General features: G+C 36.4%; 1 protein-coding gene across 1 annotated transcript in view; it reads right to left on the bottom strand.

Annotated features, from left to right (window-relative positions):
- The window catches only part of PLXDC2 (plexin domain containing 2), a 272,142-nt gene that overhangs the window by 114,332 nt on the left and 135,591 nt on the right, over nucleotides 1-22,219 (bottom strand). The window contains exons 3-4 of the mRNA XM_032991606.2: nucleotides 12,237-12,383; nucleotides 7,319-7,388 (exon numbers count right to left, since the gene is read on the bottom strand). Coding sequence (XP_032847497.1) covers nucleotides 7,319-7,388; nucleotides 12,237-12,383 — 217 coding nt within the window. The remainder of the gene's footprint in view (nucleotides 1-7,318; nucleotides 7,389-12,236; nucleotides 12,384-22,219) is intronic.

Below are 22,219 nucleotides of genomic sequence, written 5' to 3'. Positions count from 1 at the left end.
AAACATCCAAAGGATTTTATTTTCAGTACTATGATTTGATTGCCTTCAAGATGCCATTTTAGCTATCTTTTGATTTGTTTAGCAGTTGCAAGCTTTCCTTGTTGTAATTCTTACATAAGATGTCTACCTATGCAGAACATTTTTGATTCATGTTTTTTCTCTGTAACAACTTTGAGTCCTTTGAGTTCCATTTTTTACTGACTGGCATTTGTGCATTTGCTATTGCATGGGGTAGTGGGACATTTCTGGAGCCTTCTTCGTGCTAGGTCATAAAATATCTCAATAGTCAACTCGCTCAGCTTTATATATCTAAAAATATAAACAACTATATATGATCTGATCATACCAGACTCTTTGTAGCCATATATATATATATATATACATTGACATATGGAGAGAATTAAACACAGGATGCAATTCATCCAACCTACTTTAAACGTCTGCTTTCTGTGTTCACAGACTCTGCTGACTATATTGATTATATCTCCGCTGACTGTATATGAGTTTAAGCTGCTAAACATGGATATAGATGTTGGCACAGCTAGATTAATTGTACCCTTTGTATATAATCTATTTGTTTTACTTGTAAAATTGCCTGTAGGCTATGCCCATGCCTGTAACTCATAGCAGAGTTATTTCTGACTCTCTGCACTTCCATTGCACAGTCTTCCTTCCAGCACTGCTGGCGATCAACCCATCATGAATTATCTAAGCTTTCACAAAGCAATAATCATGCCACTCAGTCCTCTTTTGCTTTCCTTCACCAAATACTAATCTCTTCTTTGTTACTTTTTACTTCTTGCTTCTTGATAGCATATAAGTTATACTTATAAAGATGTGTTTTTCAAATTGAATGTTTCCAGGCAGTTACTGACGTGTACAGAGGTTGCTGGAGTAGATAGTGATCTTTGTCTGCTAGAGGTCACCAGGTGGTTGCTCTTACCTTGTTCAATTTATAATCTATCTCCCTCCAACTCTGTGGTTTTCCTTGTGTAACTAACATACTATTCAGTACGCTGATTTTCATATTTTTCCACATGGAAGCTTGCCACAATTATTTGCTTCGTATTTTTGTTTTCGCTTCTACAGTATTCTTGTTTCCAATTTCACATACCTGCAGAAATGCACTCATTTCTAACATCATAACCTCCATGACAGAGTACAAAGAGCACCAAAGAGGTGTAAGACTGAAGGTTTATCTTTTCATTCACACTGGTTTTTCTCTTGTGCCACTCATTCATGCTCCTCAACACCAGTACAACAGCTTCCCCACTGGAAGTTACCACTGAAAATGCTGATCTATTAAATGGCTGTTACTTATCCTAATATTAGTGACCCCCAGCTGGATTACTCCCTCCATCTGTTTCTCCCACAGTTTTTCTTCCCTCTAGCTTTATCTGGGGTAATACCAGCTCCTTGCTACAGTCCTGTGCTCCCTGTCAGTTGAAATCACATCCAGCTATAGTCTGGATCAGTCTAGAAACGTTTGCTAGGTATAGATAAAATCTAACAGAAATGGGCTTTGAAAAACCTAAACAAAAACCACAACAGAACCCTAGCTGATGGTTACTTATCAGAAAACTAACATTTTTAGGTGACGCACACATGGTTTTCTTTTTAATGAAAATTCATGAATGACTAGCTAAATCAAAGGTCATATTAACTGGCAAGATCATCTCATCTGTTTTGGAGCTTTCAGATGTTGCTCTGACACGAAAAAAGAAAAAGCTAAGGGGAAGTAAATAAACTGTCAAATAAGGGATGTTATTGTCGCCATATACAGATGCCTCTAATAGGAATTAGCCCCAAAATAACCCCAAGTTTTACATGTCTATTTGAGGAAGACTTTTGTTTTCTTTTCACATGTACAAATACTTTGGTCATATTCTAAACACCCTCATTATTTATTCATTGCAATTTCTACTATTGCATGCTTCCTGCTACAGACAAAACCGTAAGAGGACAGAGGATAGAAGAAACCTCCTCTTAGCCCCATTGAACAGATAGTCAGTGTGAGGCAGTGTGACTGTTGTGGAGTTCATGACCTGAGTGGGGTCAGACAGACTGGGGCTGCGGCAGATAAAGGGATGGTGGCTGGAAGGACAAAGGGTTCAACTCTGGCTTGTTCCTTATATTGGGGCTTATGTTGGCACGACACACTCCTGGTTTCCACAACATGGCTTCCTACTGCAGCTTCCTGCACAAAGCCTGTTGGAATCTTTACGGGCCTCTATGCCACCGCAAGTTACAAGTGCTTACAGGGATGGAGTTTCTCATTCTGTTATCACCACTGTGTCTATAAAATGGGCTGGAGCAAGAGGCAGGATAGCATTAATCTCTGTAAAAACCTAACTCACAGACTTCCACGCAGAAGCCTGCAATCTGGATGTGAGCCCAGCATGAGTCAAGCAAGAAGTTTTCTGCTCCTGTCTTCAGTATTTTTCACCTGGGGTGTCTTGTGGAGCCATATTTTGCACAAATCCTCAAAATTTTCTATGTTGTCAGCTCCATATAATAACCTGACAATCAGATTTACCATTAGGGCACTAACAGGCTTGGGTTTTTGTATTACTTGTCTTTACCTGTCCCCTACTTGCAGGATTCCCAACAAATGTTAGTAATAGATTATTGAGACATATTGAGTTGCTCAAGATACCAACCTTAAAATCAATCAAGCAATTATGTTTTCATATAGTGGAAGCTCTTAGCTACATTTAGATGGTATCATTATCTCTGAAAACTCTGACAGTGTACTCAATGTTAACTACAGCACCGGTCATTATAGGCACATAACATAGGAAAGAAAAGTACAATATGGATTGTAATAACTAAATTTACCTGAAGATTTTAGGGACAAATTAGGAAAAATCTGAATTAGTGTTTGACTTACTGATAAAATAATACATGATTTTTTTCTATCAACTCTTGATAAAAAAATACCTCAGACTTGACTGCAAGGAGTGAATACAGGAAGACTGCATAGGCCGATTAGAATCAGCACGAGGATGATAAACTTATAATCACAGATGTACTAGCAAGAACATTGCTGAACTCATCCTAGTTAAAAAAAAAACAAAAGCACAAACTACTACATCAAAATAGTGTAAACTTATGTCAGTTCAAGATCTGTCTCTCAATTCACCTCACAATATTTGTATATTATACTACCTCTAAAAATATGAGTGCTATTGAAATAGGGAAAAAAGTTACCTTCAAAAAGTTTTCAAACAAAATATGTGTAAAAAACCCCCCCAGAACAAAATAGAAAGACTTGAAGATATCTTGAAGGATTCCCTAATAAAATACCAGATGTCTACCCATGCCAAGTTGTCTGTGCTGTCCAATAAAATCCAACAGACCTAAGGTATTCTCTTATAACTAACTGCTTAACTATTTCCTGATAGCATAACTCTAGAGAAAAGTTCCATGATCAAAATATTGTTTTCCCAGTATGTGATAATATAGAACTATTATTTTTAGTTGCTGTTTCCCTTTTTGCTTCCAAATATCTACAGTTAAATGTGAAAATCAAATATGTTTTATGTTCCTAAGCAGTTTGGTTCTATTACATGTTCTTGATTTACAGGCTACATACAATAATATTCAGTTATTCCATGGAAAGAACAGATACTGAAACTGCTTTAAGACCGCCCACAAGCTCTGATAATTCAAACCATCAGGAGAAATTCCAAAAGTGAAAATTAAAACCTCTATTAATCCTGAGCAACAAATATAAGGTTTAATGAAAATCCATAATAATCTGGGTTAGCTATCACCCTCCTCTGTAATGCTGCTACAGGCATTGCAATACCACAGAGAAATGTAACATCAATGAGAAACACTATACAATGAAAAAAATTCCTAAATAATTTACAGTATCTGATACAAATCTGCAGTAGAAAACATAGACTGATAAACAAAAAAAGAAGCCACACAGGAAAAACCAAGAGGGACTAACTACCACGAGCACAGAAAATTAATACAAGCAAATATGAAGCACTGCTGCATGTTGAGTAGGATTTGAGGCCACAGAGCTTCAAGGCCTCCAGTGAGAAGGACCATGGTACTGCCTGGAGAGCTGTATCACAGAGAGGGTTTTCCCACCTCCACAGCCATTGAGCTCTGTTAGGGGTTTCAATGACTGGCAACAAACACGACTTCATGAGCTTGGCTCCCTGACGTTTTCAACAAGACTCACTAACTCACAAGTGATTTATTACAGAAATAACCGCACTTGTGGCCTGTAGAGCACAAACTTTACAAAGTTTCACAAAACCCAAAACTCAGATTCTTCTTGTGTTATCTACTGTTATTAAAACTTTGAAAGCTCTCCAGAGGTTGCTTTAAAAATAGTCTCCATAGGAATGTGGGGACATGTATGCTCATATCCCAAAGAACCACAGATTGCTAATTATGTTAATAATACTTATAAGCTGTTTTACCTCCTAGTTATGAATTAGCCTTGTCAAATACAAACTAAGTAAAACAGTGAATAAAGCCCTCAAGCTGGTTATTTTCACTCCATGTTCTTCCTTTTCTTAGTTAAACACAATCAGCTCATCGAAAACATTTAGAAGAGGAAATAAATATTAGTTAAAGAGAAAAAAGATTGGGTTTTACACTGCAGCAATTTCAAAGTAATCTTAAGTAACTTGGAAACCTTCCAATGCCACAATACACCCTTCATGAAGAATGCCAGAAACAATTTGGGTAGATGTTTTTATTGTGAGAAGGATTTAATATGCCATTGTCCTCAACCTTTCTTTTAGCAAGGTTATTTAATTTATGATTTGGAGGTAAAACCAGTTTGTAGTGTTGTCGTTAGCATAATTAATCATATCTTGCTCTCCAGGAAGTGGATATCTGTCACATGGGACCCCTGCACACATTAACTCTGTAATTCTTTTGATCTCAGAATAATTTCTGGTGGTGTTCCAGATCTCTAATAATAGTAATGCCACTGTAAAATCTTGGTTACTAAGAAATAGTAGACTATACGGTATAAAAAATACTTGGAACCTGTCTTTATGCTTTGTTTCTAGGCTATAAGCCACACTGCACTACAAATGACTTATGGCAGCAAAATTTGCAAATATAGCCAAAGCAAAACATTTATCAGAGTTAGACCAGAAATAGATCTTCATTTTCCTGCTAAATGGGTATAGGAATCTTACAGTTGTAGAAGAAGTTACATGCTATCCTGGATTGACAGAATGATGTAAAGTTACTGGCATATTTCAAGATAATATTTTTAAAGCAATTATTGACTAGATCTTACTTTTTCTTTCTTAATTTTGAGGTTCAAAAATTATGGAAGCGTCACATGAAAGACATAAGTGTCTCTGTGCTAATGCCAGTGGCCTACTCTAAAAGGACTGATGTTAAAGTCCTCTTTAGCTCGACAGTAATCCATAGATCTATTCACATAAATATTTTGTTTAGTAGAAAAGGAGCAAAAAGGAAAGTAGAATTATCGTTCAGTGTGATATTCTTACTGCTTACTGCTCATAAGACTACTGCTGCATGTATTCTTATATGTTTACATGCTTTCTGTAAAAAAAGCAAAAACCCAAACGCCCAAATTCTCTACACCAAAAGAACAAATGGTTCACTGACAAATTACTACTACACAGCTCTCCTTGGGAGCTTAACTTTACTCCCAAGTCTTTGGGAGCAGATGGGGGAGACTGATGACAGCAACATATGAGTGAAAGGAGTGGTAAAAATTCAGGACTTTCATTGAAAGTGAAGGCCCAACAGAGTGACCACACAAGAATAATTACTTGGAGAAAGAGTTAACTTTGGGAAGTTTTAAGGAATCAATTTCAGCAATAAGAATAAGGGGACATTTATGGAATGAACACTGTCCCTACTGCTGCTGTTTTCACTATTCAGGATCCATCCCACCCCATTCTTTCACGCTACACAGATCATGCATTTGATTTTGGTATCCCATCAAATTCAACTCCTCTAATAAGAGAATACAGAACTAGGCATTGATAATCAAGCACCAAAATGAAACTAAAAGCAAAGCAGAATGGAAATCAGGCAAGTCTGAAAATACCAATCAGTAGTTCATGGCTCATCAGATCCAAATCAGAATCAAAATGCCATTGCTGATCAAGAAGAGAAAACCCTGGTACTGAAGTCACCCCATTATTATGCATCCCTTTTTATCCTTATGACTGCAAAACAACCATTTAATATCAATCTTTATTCACCTCTGTTAGTCTTGTGTTCTCCTGCTTTGGTAGCAAAATGGACATCCTGACACAGAGCATGACAGAAATGTCTCTTTCAGCTCCTGCTCTTGTTGAGACAGTGGCTGCAATTCTTTAGATGGCCACCCATAGCATAGGAAGGAGAAACTTTGATCAGGGACAGGGTAGGATCGCTCCTGGTGATGGTGGCCTCAATTTCCGTCTGCTTGTCCTGTCACACCTCTAGGCAGAGCACCACCAGCCAGAGTCCATGAACTTGCCTGACACGTTCAAGGACCAGAGGATGCTGTGGGTATGCTCTCCGTGACGTTGCCCTCTGCCTCCCTGTTCTCATTTTTTGACCACTTCTCCTCCTCCTCCTTCTCCTCATTTGTTGTCTTCCACATCGTTTCATTTTCCTCTGGTTTCCTCTTTGTCTTTCAAAGAGGTGGAACCTGAGGGGAGCAGAAGGTGTTGATGGCTGTTCCTAGTGCAGGAGATCGGTGCAAGCAGCAGCAAGCAGTGGTGGGAGGGAGAACCCTAACCATGAGCAATCAGTGGTGCCCAGAGCTGCAAGACCAGGAGCTTGAGTTGTGCCATACCTCCTATCTTACCCTACAGAAGGAGGGAAGGAACACCATGGTACTGTTGCAGACACTGTACCACACCAAGGCAGCACACTACTACAGGACTACAGGTTTGTCTTACAGGTAAGAACTAATGTACTTCTAGAAGCACTTTTTATCTTTGGATATTAAATCCCCTGCTCTCATGCAGGCAAAACCTAAGTTTACCTCCTTATTTTGCCTCCAGCACTATCTCCACAAGTGCAACCACTCCAGACACACACACATACAAGATTTCTGAGGAAAATACCTAAATAGAAAATGATTAATGCTATAAAGTCTTACACTGAGAGGGTTTTATAACAGTTCAACTTGAGTAGCTGGAGGTTTTTCATCATACTGATATTTTGTAATTTTCTTTTTGTGGAAAGCAAAATTTCCTAAATCAATGCTGCAGTTTACCTTGACATATACAGGGGGGGAAAAAGGTATTTTAAATAGCTACAGGAAATTCTCATATTATTCAAAGTAAATGGTTAGAAAGCCACTTACCCCCAGTTGCCACAGTAATTTCACGTAGAAAATGGCCATAAAATGGAAAATCGAAGGACAGATTCACTCTCTAAAAGGAACAACACCAGAAAATAAAATTGATATTGTGCAGAATGTAAGACAAAACAAAATGAATAGTCCTCCATTTCAAACATCTGTTTAATTGTTTTGTTTTTGTTTTTTTTTTTTTTTTCACTGGAATCTTCCATTTTAAATTTGGAATTGCAAATAGCTAACTGGAAACAATTCTGTGTAGCACTTAAACACTTGAAAGCAGTGGATCTTCATAACTGAAGATGTCAGAAAATAAAATACATCAGCCATTATAATTCTCTCATAAGAATAAAATTAATAAATATTTGTGGAGTTTTTCCTTAAAAAAATGTTGCTTTAACCTCCTTCTTAAGAAGAGTTATCAATATTTATAGATTTAGCAATACCTAAGCTTTACAGGACACCCACTCCCTTGGCTGTGGATGGTTTGCTCCTCTGCCATATGCTCCTTCAGATTCAAGTACTCTCTCTGACATCCTGCTGCTACCTGGGTGCTTATCTGATGAAGGCTGGTCACTGGAAGGTAATTCCTCCATCAAACCCACAACACCAGTTCCCAAAGCTCTCTGTGCTGTTAACTAGAAGCTGAAATGATTTATAAAGAAATATTCAACAGAAGTATTAACAAACTCAAGGTATTTATCACAAAATAAAAAAGAAAAAAAATATTTGTATCCCCTGTCAGTATACAGGTGCCTATCCTCTATCAGCTGAATTCACAGCAGAGAATTATAATTTGGAGAACAGACTCTTCTCACCTAAGCTTACCACAAAGCACCATTCAGATTCAAATTGATTTTCCCTCTCTGCCTATGGCTCTCTCCTTTCCCATCTACTCCACTCCTTTCCCAAAGCTCACTGATTATTGTAGCCGCCCATAATTATCACCTGGTATGCTACCTGTCTGACCTCTGAATAAATTAGTAGTCATAACAGAAAGGAGTGCTGAAATCACAATAGGTCTTTTCACTGTTTAAATGTAATATTGCATAAAAACCACATCACTTCCATAATGGCCTAAAGCACAAATGGAAACTGGCTATACAGCCCATTATTATTTGTTATTTAGGAAGATTTACTACAGTGAAAATTGGTGTGAAGATGGGTTGTTGGTAACTATCCCTCAACCTTAACCTTTGATGTCTCCACTTAGGAAAGGGCAATAGTATATCTATTAAAAAAAAAAAAAAAAAGCAAAAAAAGAGCATTTTATTTTCCCTACCATTATTTCTATCCTGGGTTTATTATTTTCAGATGATATCTGAGTATTTATTCTCTCACAAAGAATTATATTTACAACCACCACAAATGTTTAAAGAATTATTTAGCATGAAATTAAGAGCTGAAGATTTACAGTAACTTTAAATTAGATTTGTTTTCCACTTAAGTGGAAGACAGAATTTTGACAGGATTTATTAGCACCTTTTTTGTTTGTTTTTAATTAGAATGCAAAATCCATTTGCATGGTGTTAATTGGACTGAGTAGGTTCTAATGACCTTTTCTGTATATAAATAAATTTGGATATACAACTGAACATTTCTAATCAAAATGTCATATGCAAAAGGCAGATCATGAATTAACTTAAATAGTTTTTACCATGTTCTAAAGTTTTCACTGCTGAGGTGTATGCTATGTTTATGTATGTGCTCCATATATATTATGTCTTTGCTGTACCAAATATAATTTCCAAGAATAATGTTAAAAATATCAGTTTTCTGACCAAACCTTCCATCTTTCTTTTATACACTATTGACCATTTTACCTACTAGTGTTAACTTTGAATAACACAATAACAATTAAACTGCCTCAAAAGCACTGTGCTCCCTTAAAAGTCTTCTAAATTGCTATAATATAAACATTAGTATAAAGATGTTTGCAATAAAGACTTTGTGCTATGCCCACGCAAGCCCGATATAGATCTCCAATTGACTTCAATCAAAAAGTGATGCCTTAAATTCTGACAATGTTAAAATGTTTAATAGAGACAACTGTTTAGAATAATACTGTAATAAAGAACCAACAAGATTTATGGAATATTTTAAAGTGCAATATTGTAACAGCCACTAGGAATAAATGTTTTTATTTCTGCTGGTAGAAACCATACTTCTTTTTTCAGAAATAATATCAGAATTTTCAATCCTCTGGAATAAAAATGTTTTATCCATGCATAAATGATAGAATGGACTGGCAGGAAAAGGAATTGAGTTTCCAAGTATGAGGTGATCCTGTATCTAGTTCAGTGTTTGAGTAATCAACTATTAGATATCTAACCCAAATGCACTGAGCATCCTAGCCACATCTGAAATGTTATTGTATGATTAAGAAGATGGTGACAATTTATTGAGAGGAAAACGAAAAAAAAAAATCACCACTAGTGATAGAAATCCTGTAGTGTTATACGTTTCAATTGTTCCATTAAAATTTGTGTGTTACCTTCCCCAAACAATGACTATGCTGTTTATAGAGCCAAACCATCTCATGGATCCTCTCTGTATTACTTTTCTTGTAGAAGCAAAACCAACTGGCATCTTCTGGGAACTCTTAAGATTACATACTTCCAAATGAAGGAAAACACACAAATTCAGTGTAAAATTTTTAGCATTCAAATAATTCCTGACATTATTAGAAAAAAATCATTAATACTTAGCATATAGTAATTTAATTCCTTGTTCTACTGTCAAATTGGAGAATGATCTTTAGAAAGTATCAGCACATAAATCATCAAGTCACAGAAAGATGTATAAAATACCCTTTTAAAAAGAGTAATGGCAAAGCTTATCTCTATGGAAGAGAAGGGAAGAGATTACTGCTTAGTTATGTATGATCTGATCATTATACAGGACTCTACAGTTGTTATACAGTTATAGGGAGAACATATCTTTTTAAAATAAATTTGTTGTGTAGCATACATGGGTGTTGTTTGCTCGGACACATACAAGAAATCAATTATAGTCACACAAGTAAAATATAAAGCCTTACAGGTTACAATAAAATATGCAGCCTTACTGGTACTTCTTCAGGGGGAACATAAAACAAACCTCTGAAAGAGTGGTCTTTAAAACATTATGTAGATATGGCTACAGCCCCTCAAGTTTATGGTTTAAGATATTTGGGTAAGTATGGAACAAGAAAGATATCAATGTGCTGAACTGGGACCACAGCCTTCTCTACTAGAGCTGGCAGAAAGGCAGAATGGGCACTTGACATTCAGCAGAAAAGTCTTAAACCACTTGTTTTGAGGAGAAACAACTGCTGCCCTCATGCTGCCATGCTCCCTCTGCCATGCTGAATGGTCCTCCACACTGATCTCACACCCAGACCAAAAGCACTGGTTTGTTTTAAACCTCTGGTTCAACAACTTCAACAAAATACCCCCCCTTGGAAATGACATTTTTAGGTGTACATTCTCAAGGATCCAACTGGAAACAGAAGGGCTTAGGACAAAGGTGTGGAAGGGTGTCATCTTCACTAATCATTAAACAGCAGGTTAAATTTTCTCAAAGGAATTTCACTAATGTTTAGGTCCCAAGACTCATAAACCATCTTTCCCTAATAAAAGTAATTTACCTTATACAGGTATTTTTAATTCCTTTTATTACCTTTATCTTGCATGTTGCCATACTCTTCCTCAACACAGATCACCAGGATCCCAGATGAAGAAGGCAAGGCAGACAATACAGGTTCTCACTTTTAGGTACCCTTGAGGGTTTTTTTTTCTCATTAGAAACAAATTGTCTTAAGAAAATAGTTGATACCCCAAAGATACATAACTGCCTGAATCCTCTGCATTTGCATTATCCCTACCTCCTTACAGTCTTTTTGGATATGAGGAATATATTTTATGTATTGGACTCTGTTAGTTACATGTAGTGGATTTCTCACCCCACTCTGCTTTTTGTTTTCTGAGGTAAATATCACAGTATTTCTTCTTGCTACTTCATGCAAGTCACCTGGCTGGTGCTAGAGAGATAACAGATAAACTGAGAGAAAAGATGAATTAAATTGGGCTTTTCTCTCAGCTTTAAAGCTGTTTAACACACCTGCATTTTTAAAAAGTGTACAGCTTTCAAATAAGGCATTAACTAGATTGTGGTTTTAAGCTGGAAAAACCCAAGGACCTTTTGCTGAAGCTAAATTGGTGAATGGATGAAAGAAGAACCTCATGAACCACAATTCTAAGTTTTAATATTCCCTATTTAATTTGTGCTATTGGCTTTTCTATGTATGCAGTTTCAGCCAGAAGTGAGATCTTAGAATACAATCCGTATCTCATGCAGCATTCGATTTCACTTCTAAGTGTGTAAATGCATTTTTAACAGGCAGCATGATTACAATAAGTTAAACAAGATTGTTACTTACACTCTGTGATATTTATTTGTTGATATCCTGAAATTGTGATCACATCTATCAATTCTGCTACCATATGACATTCTCATGAGTTTTATCAGTTGTCCCAAAAGAAAAAATAAGTGCAACACCTCATACAAAATGCAAGTGCAGACACAGATATGCTCCATGGGAGACTTAAACTTCAGCAACTTAATCTTGAACCCTGTTCTGTTGCTACTGAAGTCAATGGTAAAATTCCCTCTGACTTCAGCAACTCAACTAGTTTATGTGATCCTTAAGAATAGAGGTGAATTTTAAATCTATCTCTAAAGGCTTCTCTGAAGAACTGCTATTGCAGGTGTAAAAAGGCAACTTGAAATCATTTGATAGTAATACTGTGCAAACTTTCACAGATTAACTAAAATTCAGAGATCAAGCTCGGCGAACAGGAGTAACAATACTTAGTAATACGACTGTGTTGGTCACTAGTCAAAAACATCCATGTCAGTCAAAGAAAAAGGTATAATAACTTACTGCTGCTTGCCGGTGGGTATTGGAGAGGATCCCATGAATCTTTACTTTATCTTTCTCCATTTGGTCTATATTGACCCACAGATCCCTGCTGGTAGAATCATATGGGCCATATGTCCTTGAAGTATAATAATTATGATCTGTATCCTCCTGAAAGGGGGAAAAAAATCCACAGCAAATACAGATTAGAATAGAACGTACACCTTAGTCTTATATAAAACCCACCCTTGAACTACTGAGTCCTGTTGCTCCTGGAAGCAGAAGAAAAGACTACACTGCAAGTCAACAATGAAGAAAGTACAAATTGAAAATGTGTTGGAGAAGACAGCTTTGCTCCTAACCACAAGCAGTTGGCAAAGCAAACAGTTACCTCATGCAATCATCTTATATTATGATTATAATGTTCACTATCCCCAAATCCCAGTCATACAGTTTCTGTAACCACATCAGTGAAATCTATGGCAAAATGTTTGATGGCTTCCAAGGCAAGATGGCCAGTAAGTTCCTGTACCAACAGCCATGCTCTAACAAAGCTGTGAGTACTGCTCATCACTAAGACCTTAAAAAAAATGTATTTTTTAACATTTTTAAACATAATTTACTAGAATATCCTTTACAAGAACACCTAAAAAATTCCTAATAGTTATAGGCTTACAATGCTATTTATTTTTAAATCTCCAAGGGATTGTTTTACTGAACATTTGCCACTTGGAGAAAGACAAATACATATTTATTTGTGCAAGAGAGCTTCCTAGTTCTTGCGGCCTTTAAAATGACAGTAGTTGATGTCATGCTTACATCACAGAAAATTCAGATGTAAAATACATGAACCCTATGTGTGAGATTATGCTAGTGGTCCATCAAATCCTATAGTTTGCAGATATCCAATTCCAAAATAAAGTGCATGGTTCAGACAGTAAAAGTCTTGGTAATGTCTGCTAATTTCAACAATAAAGCTGAGACTACAACACTCAAAATACTCTGTGTGCCACTCAACCTCACTTCAATCAATTTAGACTTGAAATCATATACATTTAGCACAATAAAAATAGTAAAATTTTGAAATCTTATTAGGCAAAATTTAGTAAATGTTTAAAAACCTAAGTATAGGAAATTCCAAAATTTCTGTCAAGGTCAGTAGCTATGATGGTCTGTACCTTCCTAAAAGATATCTAAGATAGAGAAAGGAAACAAAAGTGCATGGTCTGAGGTAAGAGATGAAACACTTCAGACATTTCCAGTGTTCTTTTCCTTGCCCCAAGCTGTTATAACCATAAAATATTTAAATCAACAGCATTGCCAGCTTTCTGTAAGATAGATACAAGTAATACTGTAAAATAAGTACGTTGGTATTTCTCAGCTCCTTCCTCCCTTCCTTCTCTGCACCGAAGCAAAATAAACAAAGCCTCAATGATAGTGTTAAAATTAGAATAAACTTATAAAACAAAGTGTCATAGAAAATGGGAGAGGCAGGTGCAGAATTTAGAATTACCGCCGGTGATGAAGAAGTTCCTCTCCTGTAGCACCTCCTATACCCAGCAAGCAGCGCGGGCCTACCCTCGCATCACTCCATGCTGACCTGACACCTCATCCCCACGACGCACTCCCCAGAACATACGCAACCCATTCCCACTGACGGGGTACTGAGCTGAAGACATACTTGGCAAGGGCTTATACTTTAGATGAAACTGTTCATGTTCTAGGTTAAATATATTCACCATAAATCCTGTTTCAGCTGGATTTCATCCTACGTTAGCACCATTACTGATGCATTTTACTTAAGCTGTTGCAGATACAATTGGGTTACGTTTTCCTTGATGTTTTCTATATCTTCTGCTGTACTTTATATGTCAGGATGTACTCGCCCAGTAAATTTCAGTGACATTTTTGAAGCAACTTCTAACAACGTCAGCACTCTATGTTAGTCACAGAAGTAAACATAATTAAAACTATATTGTCATGAAGATGACAAAAGCCAGCTACCTTACCAAACTGTTTTCTTCTTTAATGGTCAACAGAAACAGTTATTACTGTCATGTATACAAAGGAGGTACAATAAATTAAAAGCTTTTGACAACAAAGGTATATTTTCCCAGTCTAATTTATCATTCTGACAGAATTTCCATAGAAATTAGAAGTTACTTTTAAGGCATCACAAAGTCTCAAGGAAAGAGCTCCAAGAGACAAAGAAGAAATAATTAACAAAATGGCTTGTTTCAGATAAACATGCAATATTTAAACTGTAGTTAAAACTGTGCAGAGTTTTCGCATTTCCTAATTTCTGAATTTCGCATTAGTTTTTCATAACTAATAAAGCTACTCCAGTTAATTACTAGTAGCTAAGTCCTTACTTCCACAGCTAGAAGGCTCTAACATCGAGCCTGATTGGTTGCTCTGTAAGAATGTTTTAAATGGCGTCTTGATCCCTGCTTAAAAGAGACTCGTCATACATCTTGTAAATCAAACACTTAAATTTTGTCAGTGTGTGAGGAATTACTCATGTATAAACAACCACCACATTTTGCATAAAAAAAGTCTAATTTACTGTTTTAATTCAAATTAAATAACCTTAGATACTTCTGTAAGGAAATAAATTCACTCATACTTAGATGATAGAAGGAAAACAGAATTCCTCTTGCTCTTTGATAAAGCTTCATAACCTTCCTGCAGATGTATTTTATGAATGTACCATTAAATATTTCTCTCTCATATCCTAATATTTTTAATCCTATCTGTAAATTTACAACATGACTACAGAAAAGAACATACAGATACTACTACTAAAGTTGGCCTGAGCAGCTCAGGAGCTCTTAGTAAGGTTAGGATCCATGTTTGTATTCCAAGTTACTGCATTCACAACTTTTAATGTGCATTACCATGGAGATTTAATTGTTGGAGTCTTCCATAAATTTCCCACCTGTAGAGAAACATTTTATTGGTGTCAATAGATATCTATGAGTTTTCATTCTGACAGATCTGTTTATAGGCTTTGGTTGATTGCACCTGCTATGTAATGCATTCCATCCCCTACAGGTACTATATGCATAAGAAGATGGAAAAATGCTTCAGAAATTATGCTGAATTTACATGTAAACTACTGAATCAAGAAAATAATTTTAATAGTTATATGACACAGATGTAGAGTTCTGCAGATAGGTAGAATTATACCTAAATACAAGTATGAAAAGAAACAAACTTTTCAGTATCTTTTAATGATGTAGAAGCATGTTACCAAGTGAAAGAACATTCAGAGAAAGCAGAGAACATACCCATTACTACTTCCTGGAAAACAAATTAAAAAGAAAAATATTCTTGTATTTTGAGGATATGAGTGTTATTTCCCATTACTTCTCTACATGTACAGTTCTGTCCAAATACTGCATAAATACGAAATAAGAAGCACTTATGTTGAGAACTACAGCTTTTAGGCAAAGGATTTTTCCAGATGTATTTTGTACCAGCTCTGAGGACTACTGTTGGCAACCTTTGTGAGTATAATGGGAATATTTATTTGAACCTCTCTCATAACTTCACTTTTGGGGAAGTAAGTTATTTTTAACCTGAGGCAATCCTTGATGCTGAGTTGCCGTTTTATTGTAGATTATAAAGAAAATTAATTTTTTACAGTTATCACTAGGTATATTGGTTGATGACACCTTGAATATATTCCCATACTTCTCCAGTTGAGAATTCCCATACTTCTACAACTGAATTTTCTCAGGAAAGATTAAGGCATGTACTATTCATGAAAGCTCAGCACAGCTGAAGATTAAGCCCTCTTTAAATTCCTGGCGTTCAGTACTTGTCAAATTCAGTGACTGAACATCCATTCCATACATTACATATACGTATACATACACTCCCAAATACAGTCCAAATACCACATACTGTTTCCTCAATAACTGCTATCCCTTAACAGATTAAGGCTTCAAATACGTGAGGTGAGCTGTTGCAATCAAGATAGCATAAAGTAACTATGTGTAATATTTAAAAGTAACAACCACATAATGCCTCTGAAATGCTTTCAAATTACTAACTGGGATTCTGGCCAAAAGATATACATGAAAATAGTACCAAAACAGACATAAAACAATAAAGTTCCCTCTGAATGAAATAAGTCATCGTGATTCAATGATGACGCAATCACATATGTAAGCATGGAACTTTATAGGTTTAATTCTCTTCCTGTCACATTTTTTCTTTAACAGAGATTGAAAGGTACTGTAAATCTCTAGGAGATAGTGGATATTATTAAACAAGATTTACGTTAAGAATAAGACCCTCTGTTGGATCCAACTGCATGAATATTTTGCTTTTAAATACTGGATCTAATTGAATCCAAACCCCAGACATTACTGAACAAAAAGTTTTGCCATATTAAGGCTGTAAATGAAAAAAAACCTAGTAATTTCAACCAGTTAAAAAGCAGCTGGCATTCAGGAATGAGCTCTGCTGCTGCACAATAGTATGCTGTAGAAAAACTCTTAATTTCTCTGTAGTTGAAAGAAGAGATACAGACATTCACAAAGCAAATCACTATAGATCAGCCAAACAGCAGTTACATTTTGGTAGCTTCAGTTTTGTTTGCCTTCTCTCAGTCTTGGGAGACTGTGACATGACTGATTGAAAAAATAAAAAAAAACAAAACAAACAAAGAGAAAAACCCAACCAAGCAAAAAAAATAACTAAGCCCCAAAACAACAACCACCAAAAAAAAAACCCAACAAAAACCCAATCAATCATCCAAGGTTCCTAAACTTCAAATATCTGTGATTAAGTGTCATGAGGTATTGCCAGCTGCAATAGAAAACAATTAGACTGTAATTAGTTTGATAACTGTTGTTTCTTTAAATATTCTATTTATTGAAATTGCGTTTACAGACTTCTATTTAGATGACGCTACAATGAACAAACTCTGAAGCCACTGAAGATATGGAGTTAGACTTTATAGATGCCTAATTTTATCACTGTAAAAGGAAGGTCTGGTATCCATTTTTTAGCGAACTGCATTAACAAATTGTCCAAATTTTCTAAAAATCACAGACTAGGTCTATTTTTAAGTTAACTGAAAGCGCTGATGGTATTTACCTCAAAAATTAGTACTGAGGAAATTTATCACCAAATACTAAGTTCAGAAAGTCATCTTTAACTCTGAATATAATATGAGCATTTGTAGATGAACAACCTATGAAATTAATCACACAATTGTGTTTTCTAAAAGCTGTATTTGTAGAATAAAATGGAAACACTGGAAGGAGAAAACAGGCAATTATGTGTTTAAAAATAGACTACTTTTCAGGGAGAAAGCAATGATAATAACAAAATACTTACTGGGAAATTTAGAGGAAGGAAATAAGCTAGCAATTAAAAGTATTTCCCTAATGAAAAAAAGCAGTTCTGGCAATGCACTTTACAGAAGAGAAAAGAACACCATTTCTATTAAAATAAGCCAGCAACAAGATGGCCCTGCATGCATACAACAAAACGATCTTCCTCAAAAATCTTTGCACTCTTACCCAATTTCATGTAACGCTTGTTACTCTCTTACAGTATCTCTGCCTATCCTGTCAGTAAAATACAGCTAAAATTGACTTCTGAACTGTTTCAGATTTTTGTTAGAAAATTGCTCTTAGATTTCTGAACACTATTAGTACCCACCAGCTAAAAACGGCACAAGGGGGAGAACAGAAATGACAGCTCATGTAGGACTTGATCTGGCTCTGCATTGCAGCTGACGGGAATTCTCTTCCAGCCGGCACGTGTTTGAGCACTGAGGAGGGGCGAGAGATGCATAGTCACACTCTGTGTTACCAGGGAAGAGGAGACGTGTGTATGGTATTGCAATTAAATTTCCTAATTTATTTACCTTTTCTTTAGACAAGCACTGACTGAGATGGGGTGGGTGGCAAGGATACATGAAGAATATTCCCAGTCTAACAGTCATTAGCAGAAAAGATGAGACTGTATGAGAAAAGATCATCTATCCTGAGATGGGGTCCTAATGGGAAGATTAAGGCCAAAGGAAATGGGGAAAGAGACACTTTGAACGCTGCTGCCATAAAATTGCATTTTAACACAGAGTACTCTAATTATAATCACAACATAGCAATGTTATGATGCAATTTTGCAGTTTTATAGGATCTGATAACTGAAGAGCCTTAAGGAATTCTTAATTTGGACTGGCCTTTCAAAATGTGAAAGCTCTAATTTCAGTATATATGTTACATGTGATCTACCACATGAAAGTCTTGCAGAGGGTATATATATAGTAGCTGCTACTTAGTAAGCTCGATTGTTATGAGTGGTTCTCTGATGCTCAGAACTACAGATTTCATTTCATAAGTGCTTTACATCAAGGATAAACTCTGCTGTTCAATTTCTTATCAAAAGCATTTGTTCTGTATGAATCTCTACTGAGGAAACACACAATTTACAGAACTGCCTCATTGCTTTCACAATGATAAAGTTACAATATGTTCTTTTGGGGGTTTTTTGGTCCTTTTTTTTTTTTAAAAAAAAAATACCTGATGTGGGAATAACTTAGGAAATAAGTTAATACAGACACAGCATACATATTCCACATCAACAGTCAGTGGAACCTGAAAAGAGCATGCAGATATCATTGTTTATTACACAGGCCTTGGAAATATCCAGTTTGAACAGCTAATATCATGTCTAATGAATGAGGGGAACCCAGTCTAACAAAAGAGGAAATCCTCTGTCTGCATGCATTGGGACCGAGAACTTTATCTCAAACTATATTCTCCAAGAGGCTACACAAGTCCTCTGCAGATTCCTGAAAAGCTGGTGTGGGTATGTGCAGTTGCCCTCAAACTCAGGTTTTCACTAGGGCTAGTATGGAAGTCACTTTGCCCAGAATCTCACAGATTTACACCTGGAAGTTGCTCTTGTAAACACTAACTGATGTCATCAGTTGGGGTGAAACAAAAACAATTAGCTCACAGCTTTCGCTCCTTTGTACACACAAGGCTTTACACAGTTCTACATCTTAAACTCCCATGTTTTTAAACTGTGCTTTTCTGAGCGCCTGACAGCACCTATAATGGAGGGTCACACATGCTGACAGACAGTCTGGCAGAGAAGGATGCCATAAACCTGTTATTAATCTAAAAAGCCATTTAGTCTTTCTGGCTTTGTGAAAAGCCAATGTGAAGCCACTGCTTCTTTCATGATATTCAGCTGCTTTTGAAAGGAAGCTTCCCTCTTGGGAACTGCTATAAAACTGCCAGCCTATTTAGGGGTCATTACAGCAGTCTTACAAAGCCCCTTGGACTGTCTTGTCATAAGAGACAAGCTTCAAAAGAGCAAAAGTCTCTGCAATGCCTTACTTAAGAGGGGAAAGCCAAATCATCAAGTCACTCAAAAAGTAATTACAGTAGGGAAATATTTATTATGCAGTTTTGTTCCTGATTTGCTGGAGCAGGAGTCTGAGAAATTATATTCTCAAAATAAGCCTTTATTAACTGCTCTGTAGCATCCTCTCCACTAAAAGAATAGGAACCATTGCAATAAAATGAGCATGAAAACACCTAGCAGCAATTTGATTTTGGTGTAACTATGAAATATGTTATAGAGTTAATTTTCTCATTTAAAAATATGTATAAATGACTAAGACGCTCATAAAACTGAAACTGTAAAAATGACTGTTTGTAAACATATCAAGCTAACTACCAGGTCTAGACTACAAAGCATCACTGGTTATGACCCCACGTCTGTTACCAGCCCCATTCTTGGCGTCTCATGACTCCAGATAATGCCTTAAAAAGTTATGTTTTTGTCAAGTTAACTTTTAAAGAATTAGTATTTTAGTCTTTTAAAGATTCTCCTCTTGTGTGGAATTATAACCAACAATGTACTTCTGAATGTATGTACTTTGACATACAGCCATACAATTTTGTCTTCCCCAGTTCAGTATTATTCCTTTTTATTTAGAATATTTATAGCAACTCCCTGTTGTATTCCTCCAGTACATATTCAGAAGCTGGGACAGGTAAGTCATCCTGTTTCCCATTCTTTTCCCTTCTCTATTGGAAGAAACGAGGAAAACAGAGCAACCAACACCCAGCAGCCCTGAGGCCTCACATTAGGAGGGAAAATGGCAAATCTAAATCAGGATGAAAAATGTTACAGATCTGAAGAATGCAGTTAATATTAGCAGGTATAGTTTCTAGTTGATGAGGGCTTTACGTAGGACAGTGCAGGAAGCTCCCTCCACACTCACTGGGGTGTGCTGCAATTCCTCAGCAGTCAATACTGTGTCTCAGGGATCCATCAAGGCTCACAGCTGAAATCATAGGGAAATCACTTGTAAGAACACGTACGATAAATATTAGATTGGTACAGGCAGGAACATGAGTTTATTAATGTGGTAGGTTTTTATCTGTAGCGATAAAGCCTAATTTAAAGCTTTTAAAGGTGTCCCATGTTCACTTCACTCAGCACCAGTCTTTGCCAAAGCCGTGCTGTTCAGATCAGCTGTGTGCTGTTCAGCATACAGCCAGCCAGCAGCATGCTCATCACAGAGCCTGGGCATCAAAGAACAAAGTGCATCACCATGGCTTCTCTGGAGAACGTTCGGTTTAAACAGACTGCAAACAAAACCGGTAGTCTATTTAACCAAAGCACTTTCTAGTTTAGCTCTTACATACCACACACTTGGATCTTTAGTTACTAAGACATAGGACTGGCTGAAATCCACAATCAATATGCAAAATTTCAAAATTACCATTCATGCCTTAGATAGAAAGATAATGACGATTAAAGTGGTTAAGCTGTAGCCCCAATTTCTATTGGTCTTTGGAAAGCTTGATCTTTGCTCTGGAAAAAGTACATGTTTGGCTTTGCTCACATATTTTTCTATATACATCTGTAACAGGAGTTCAGTCAGGATATTCTATACAAGAATATTGAAAAGAACTCTATGTACAATTTTAACAAACTGTTCTCACCAGCCACATTTCTTAAAGACTTGGCACAGAAATACTTTTTTATCTGGTCTTGCACTCATGCTCAAAAAAATAAATAAATCCCTTGAGAGCTCTCTAATAAAAGTGCCACAACTGTAAGGCATCATATTTAATCGAGATGCTTGATGAGGTACATGTTGGCTAGACAGGCACTTCCAAGTCACTCTTTGTATAACATTGTGCTCCAAGGTTTCTGCAGGATCTGCACTCTCGCCCTTTTCAGGAGGGATACTCTGGGCATTTTGCAATTACTCAGACAAGACCAAGATGCTAAATAATATCCTTCCTCTGCTGTCTCCGAAAAGCTCTACTGCCTTCAAGTTAACCCAGCATCCAGATTATCCAATATTTTCAAATATTTCAAAATTATACAAACACATGACTATCTTTCTGACAGACATTTTTTTTTTTCTTGTGTATAATTTCCAAATCTACGTTGATATTTAAGAATAGAGTGATTCAAAGTGGAAAAGTTTCATAAACTTGCAATTCCTTTTTTGGCTTTCAGCTAAATACAGGATACTGGGAGATAAAACACAAGGCAGCACTACAGAATTACTTTTGACTTGAAGGGTGTCTTTTCACTTTTGACTTGAAGGGTGTCTTTTCACAGTTTCAAGCAAAAATTGATGGGAAACATGTATATCCCCTCCTAAGCACTGACAACCAGTGAAAGATGAAGACATGAGATTTTACTTGTGCTCCAAATAATTTTTTTAAGTGGGTGAGATGGAAGGGGCAGGGAGTGAGGAATAATCTCAACAGTTTGACTCTGAACAGAAACTGACCATTTTTATTTTGCTTGATATAATTCGTTGGTGGTATGTCTTAAAAAAAAAATACAAAACCAAACAGAACTTGGCCTTTTCACTTCAGATTTAGATAAACAAACAGGTAGCGGAGCAGGGTGGTATTCAGTTTACAGGTTAGGCACTTCAGTGCAGCTGTTTGCATAAACTAGGTTTCTAAGCAGTCATATCAGAAACACAGACCTAGTGA

This window comes from Tyto alba, unplaced genomic scaffold (genome assembly GCF_018691265.1).
Source record: "Tyto alba isolate M040663 unplaced genomic scaffold, T.alba_DEE_v4.0 Super-Scaffold_38, whole genome shotgun sequence".
In the NCBI taxonomy this organism is placed as follows: Eukaryota; Metazoa; Chordata; class Aves; order Strigiformes; family Tytonidae; genus Tyto; species Tyto alba.
This window is presented reverse-complemented; position numbering and strand designations above follow the sequence as displayed.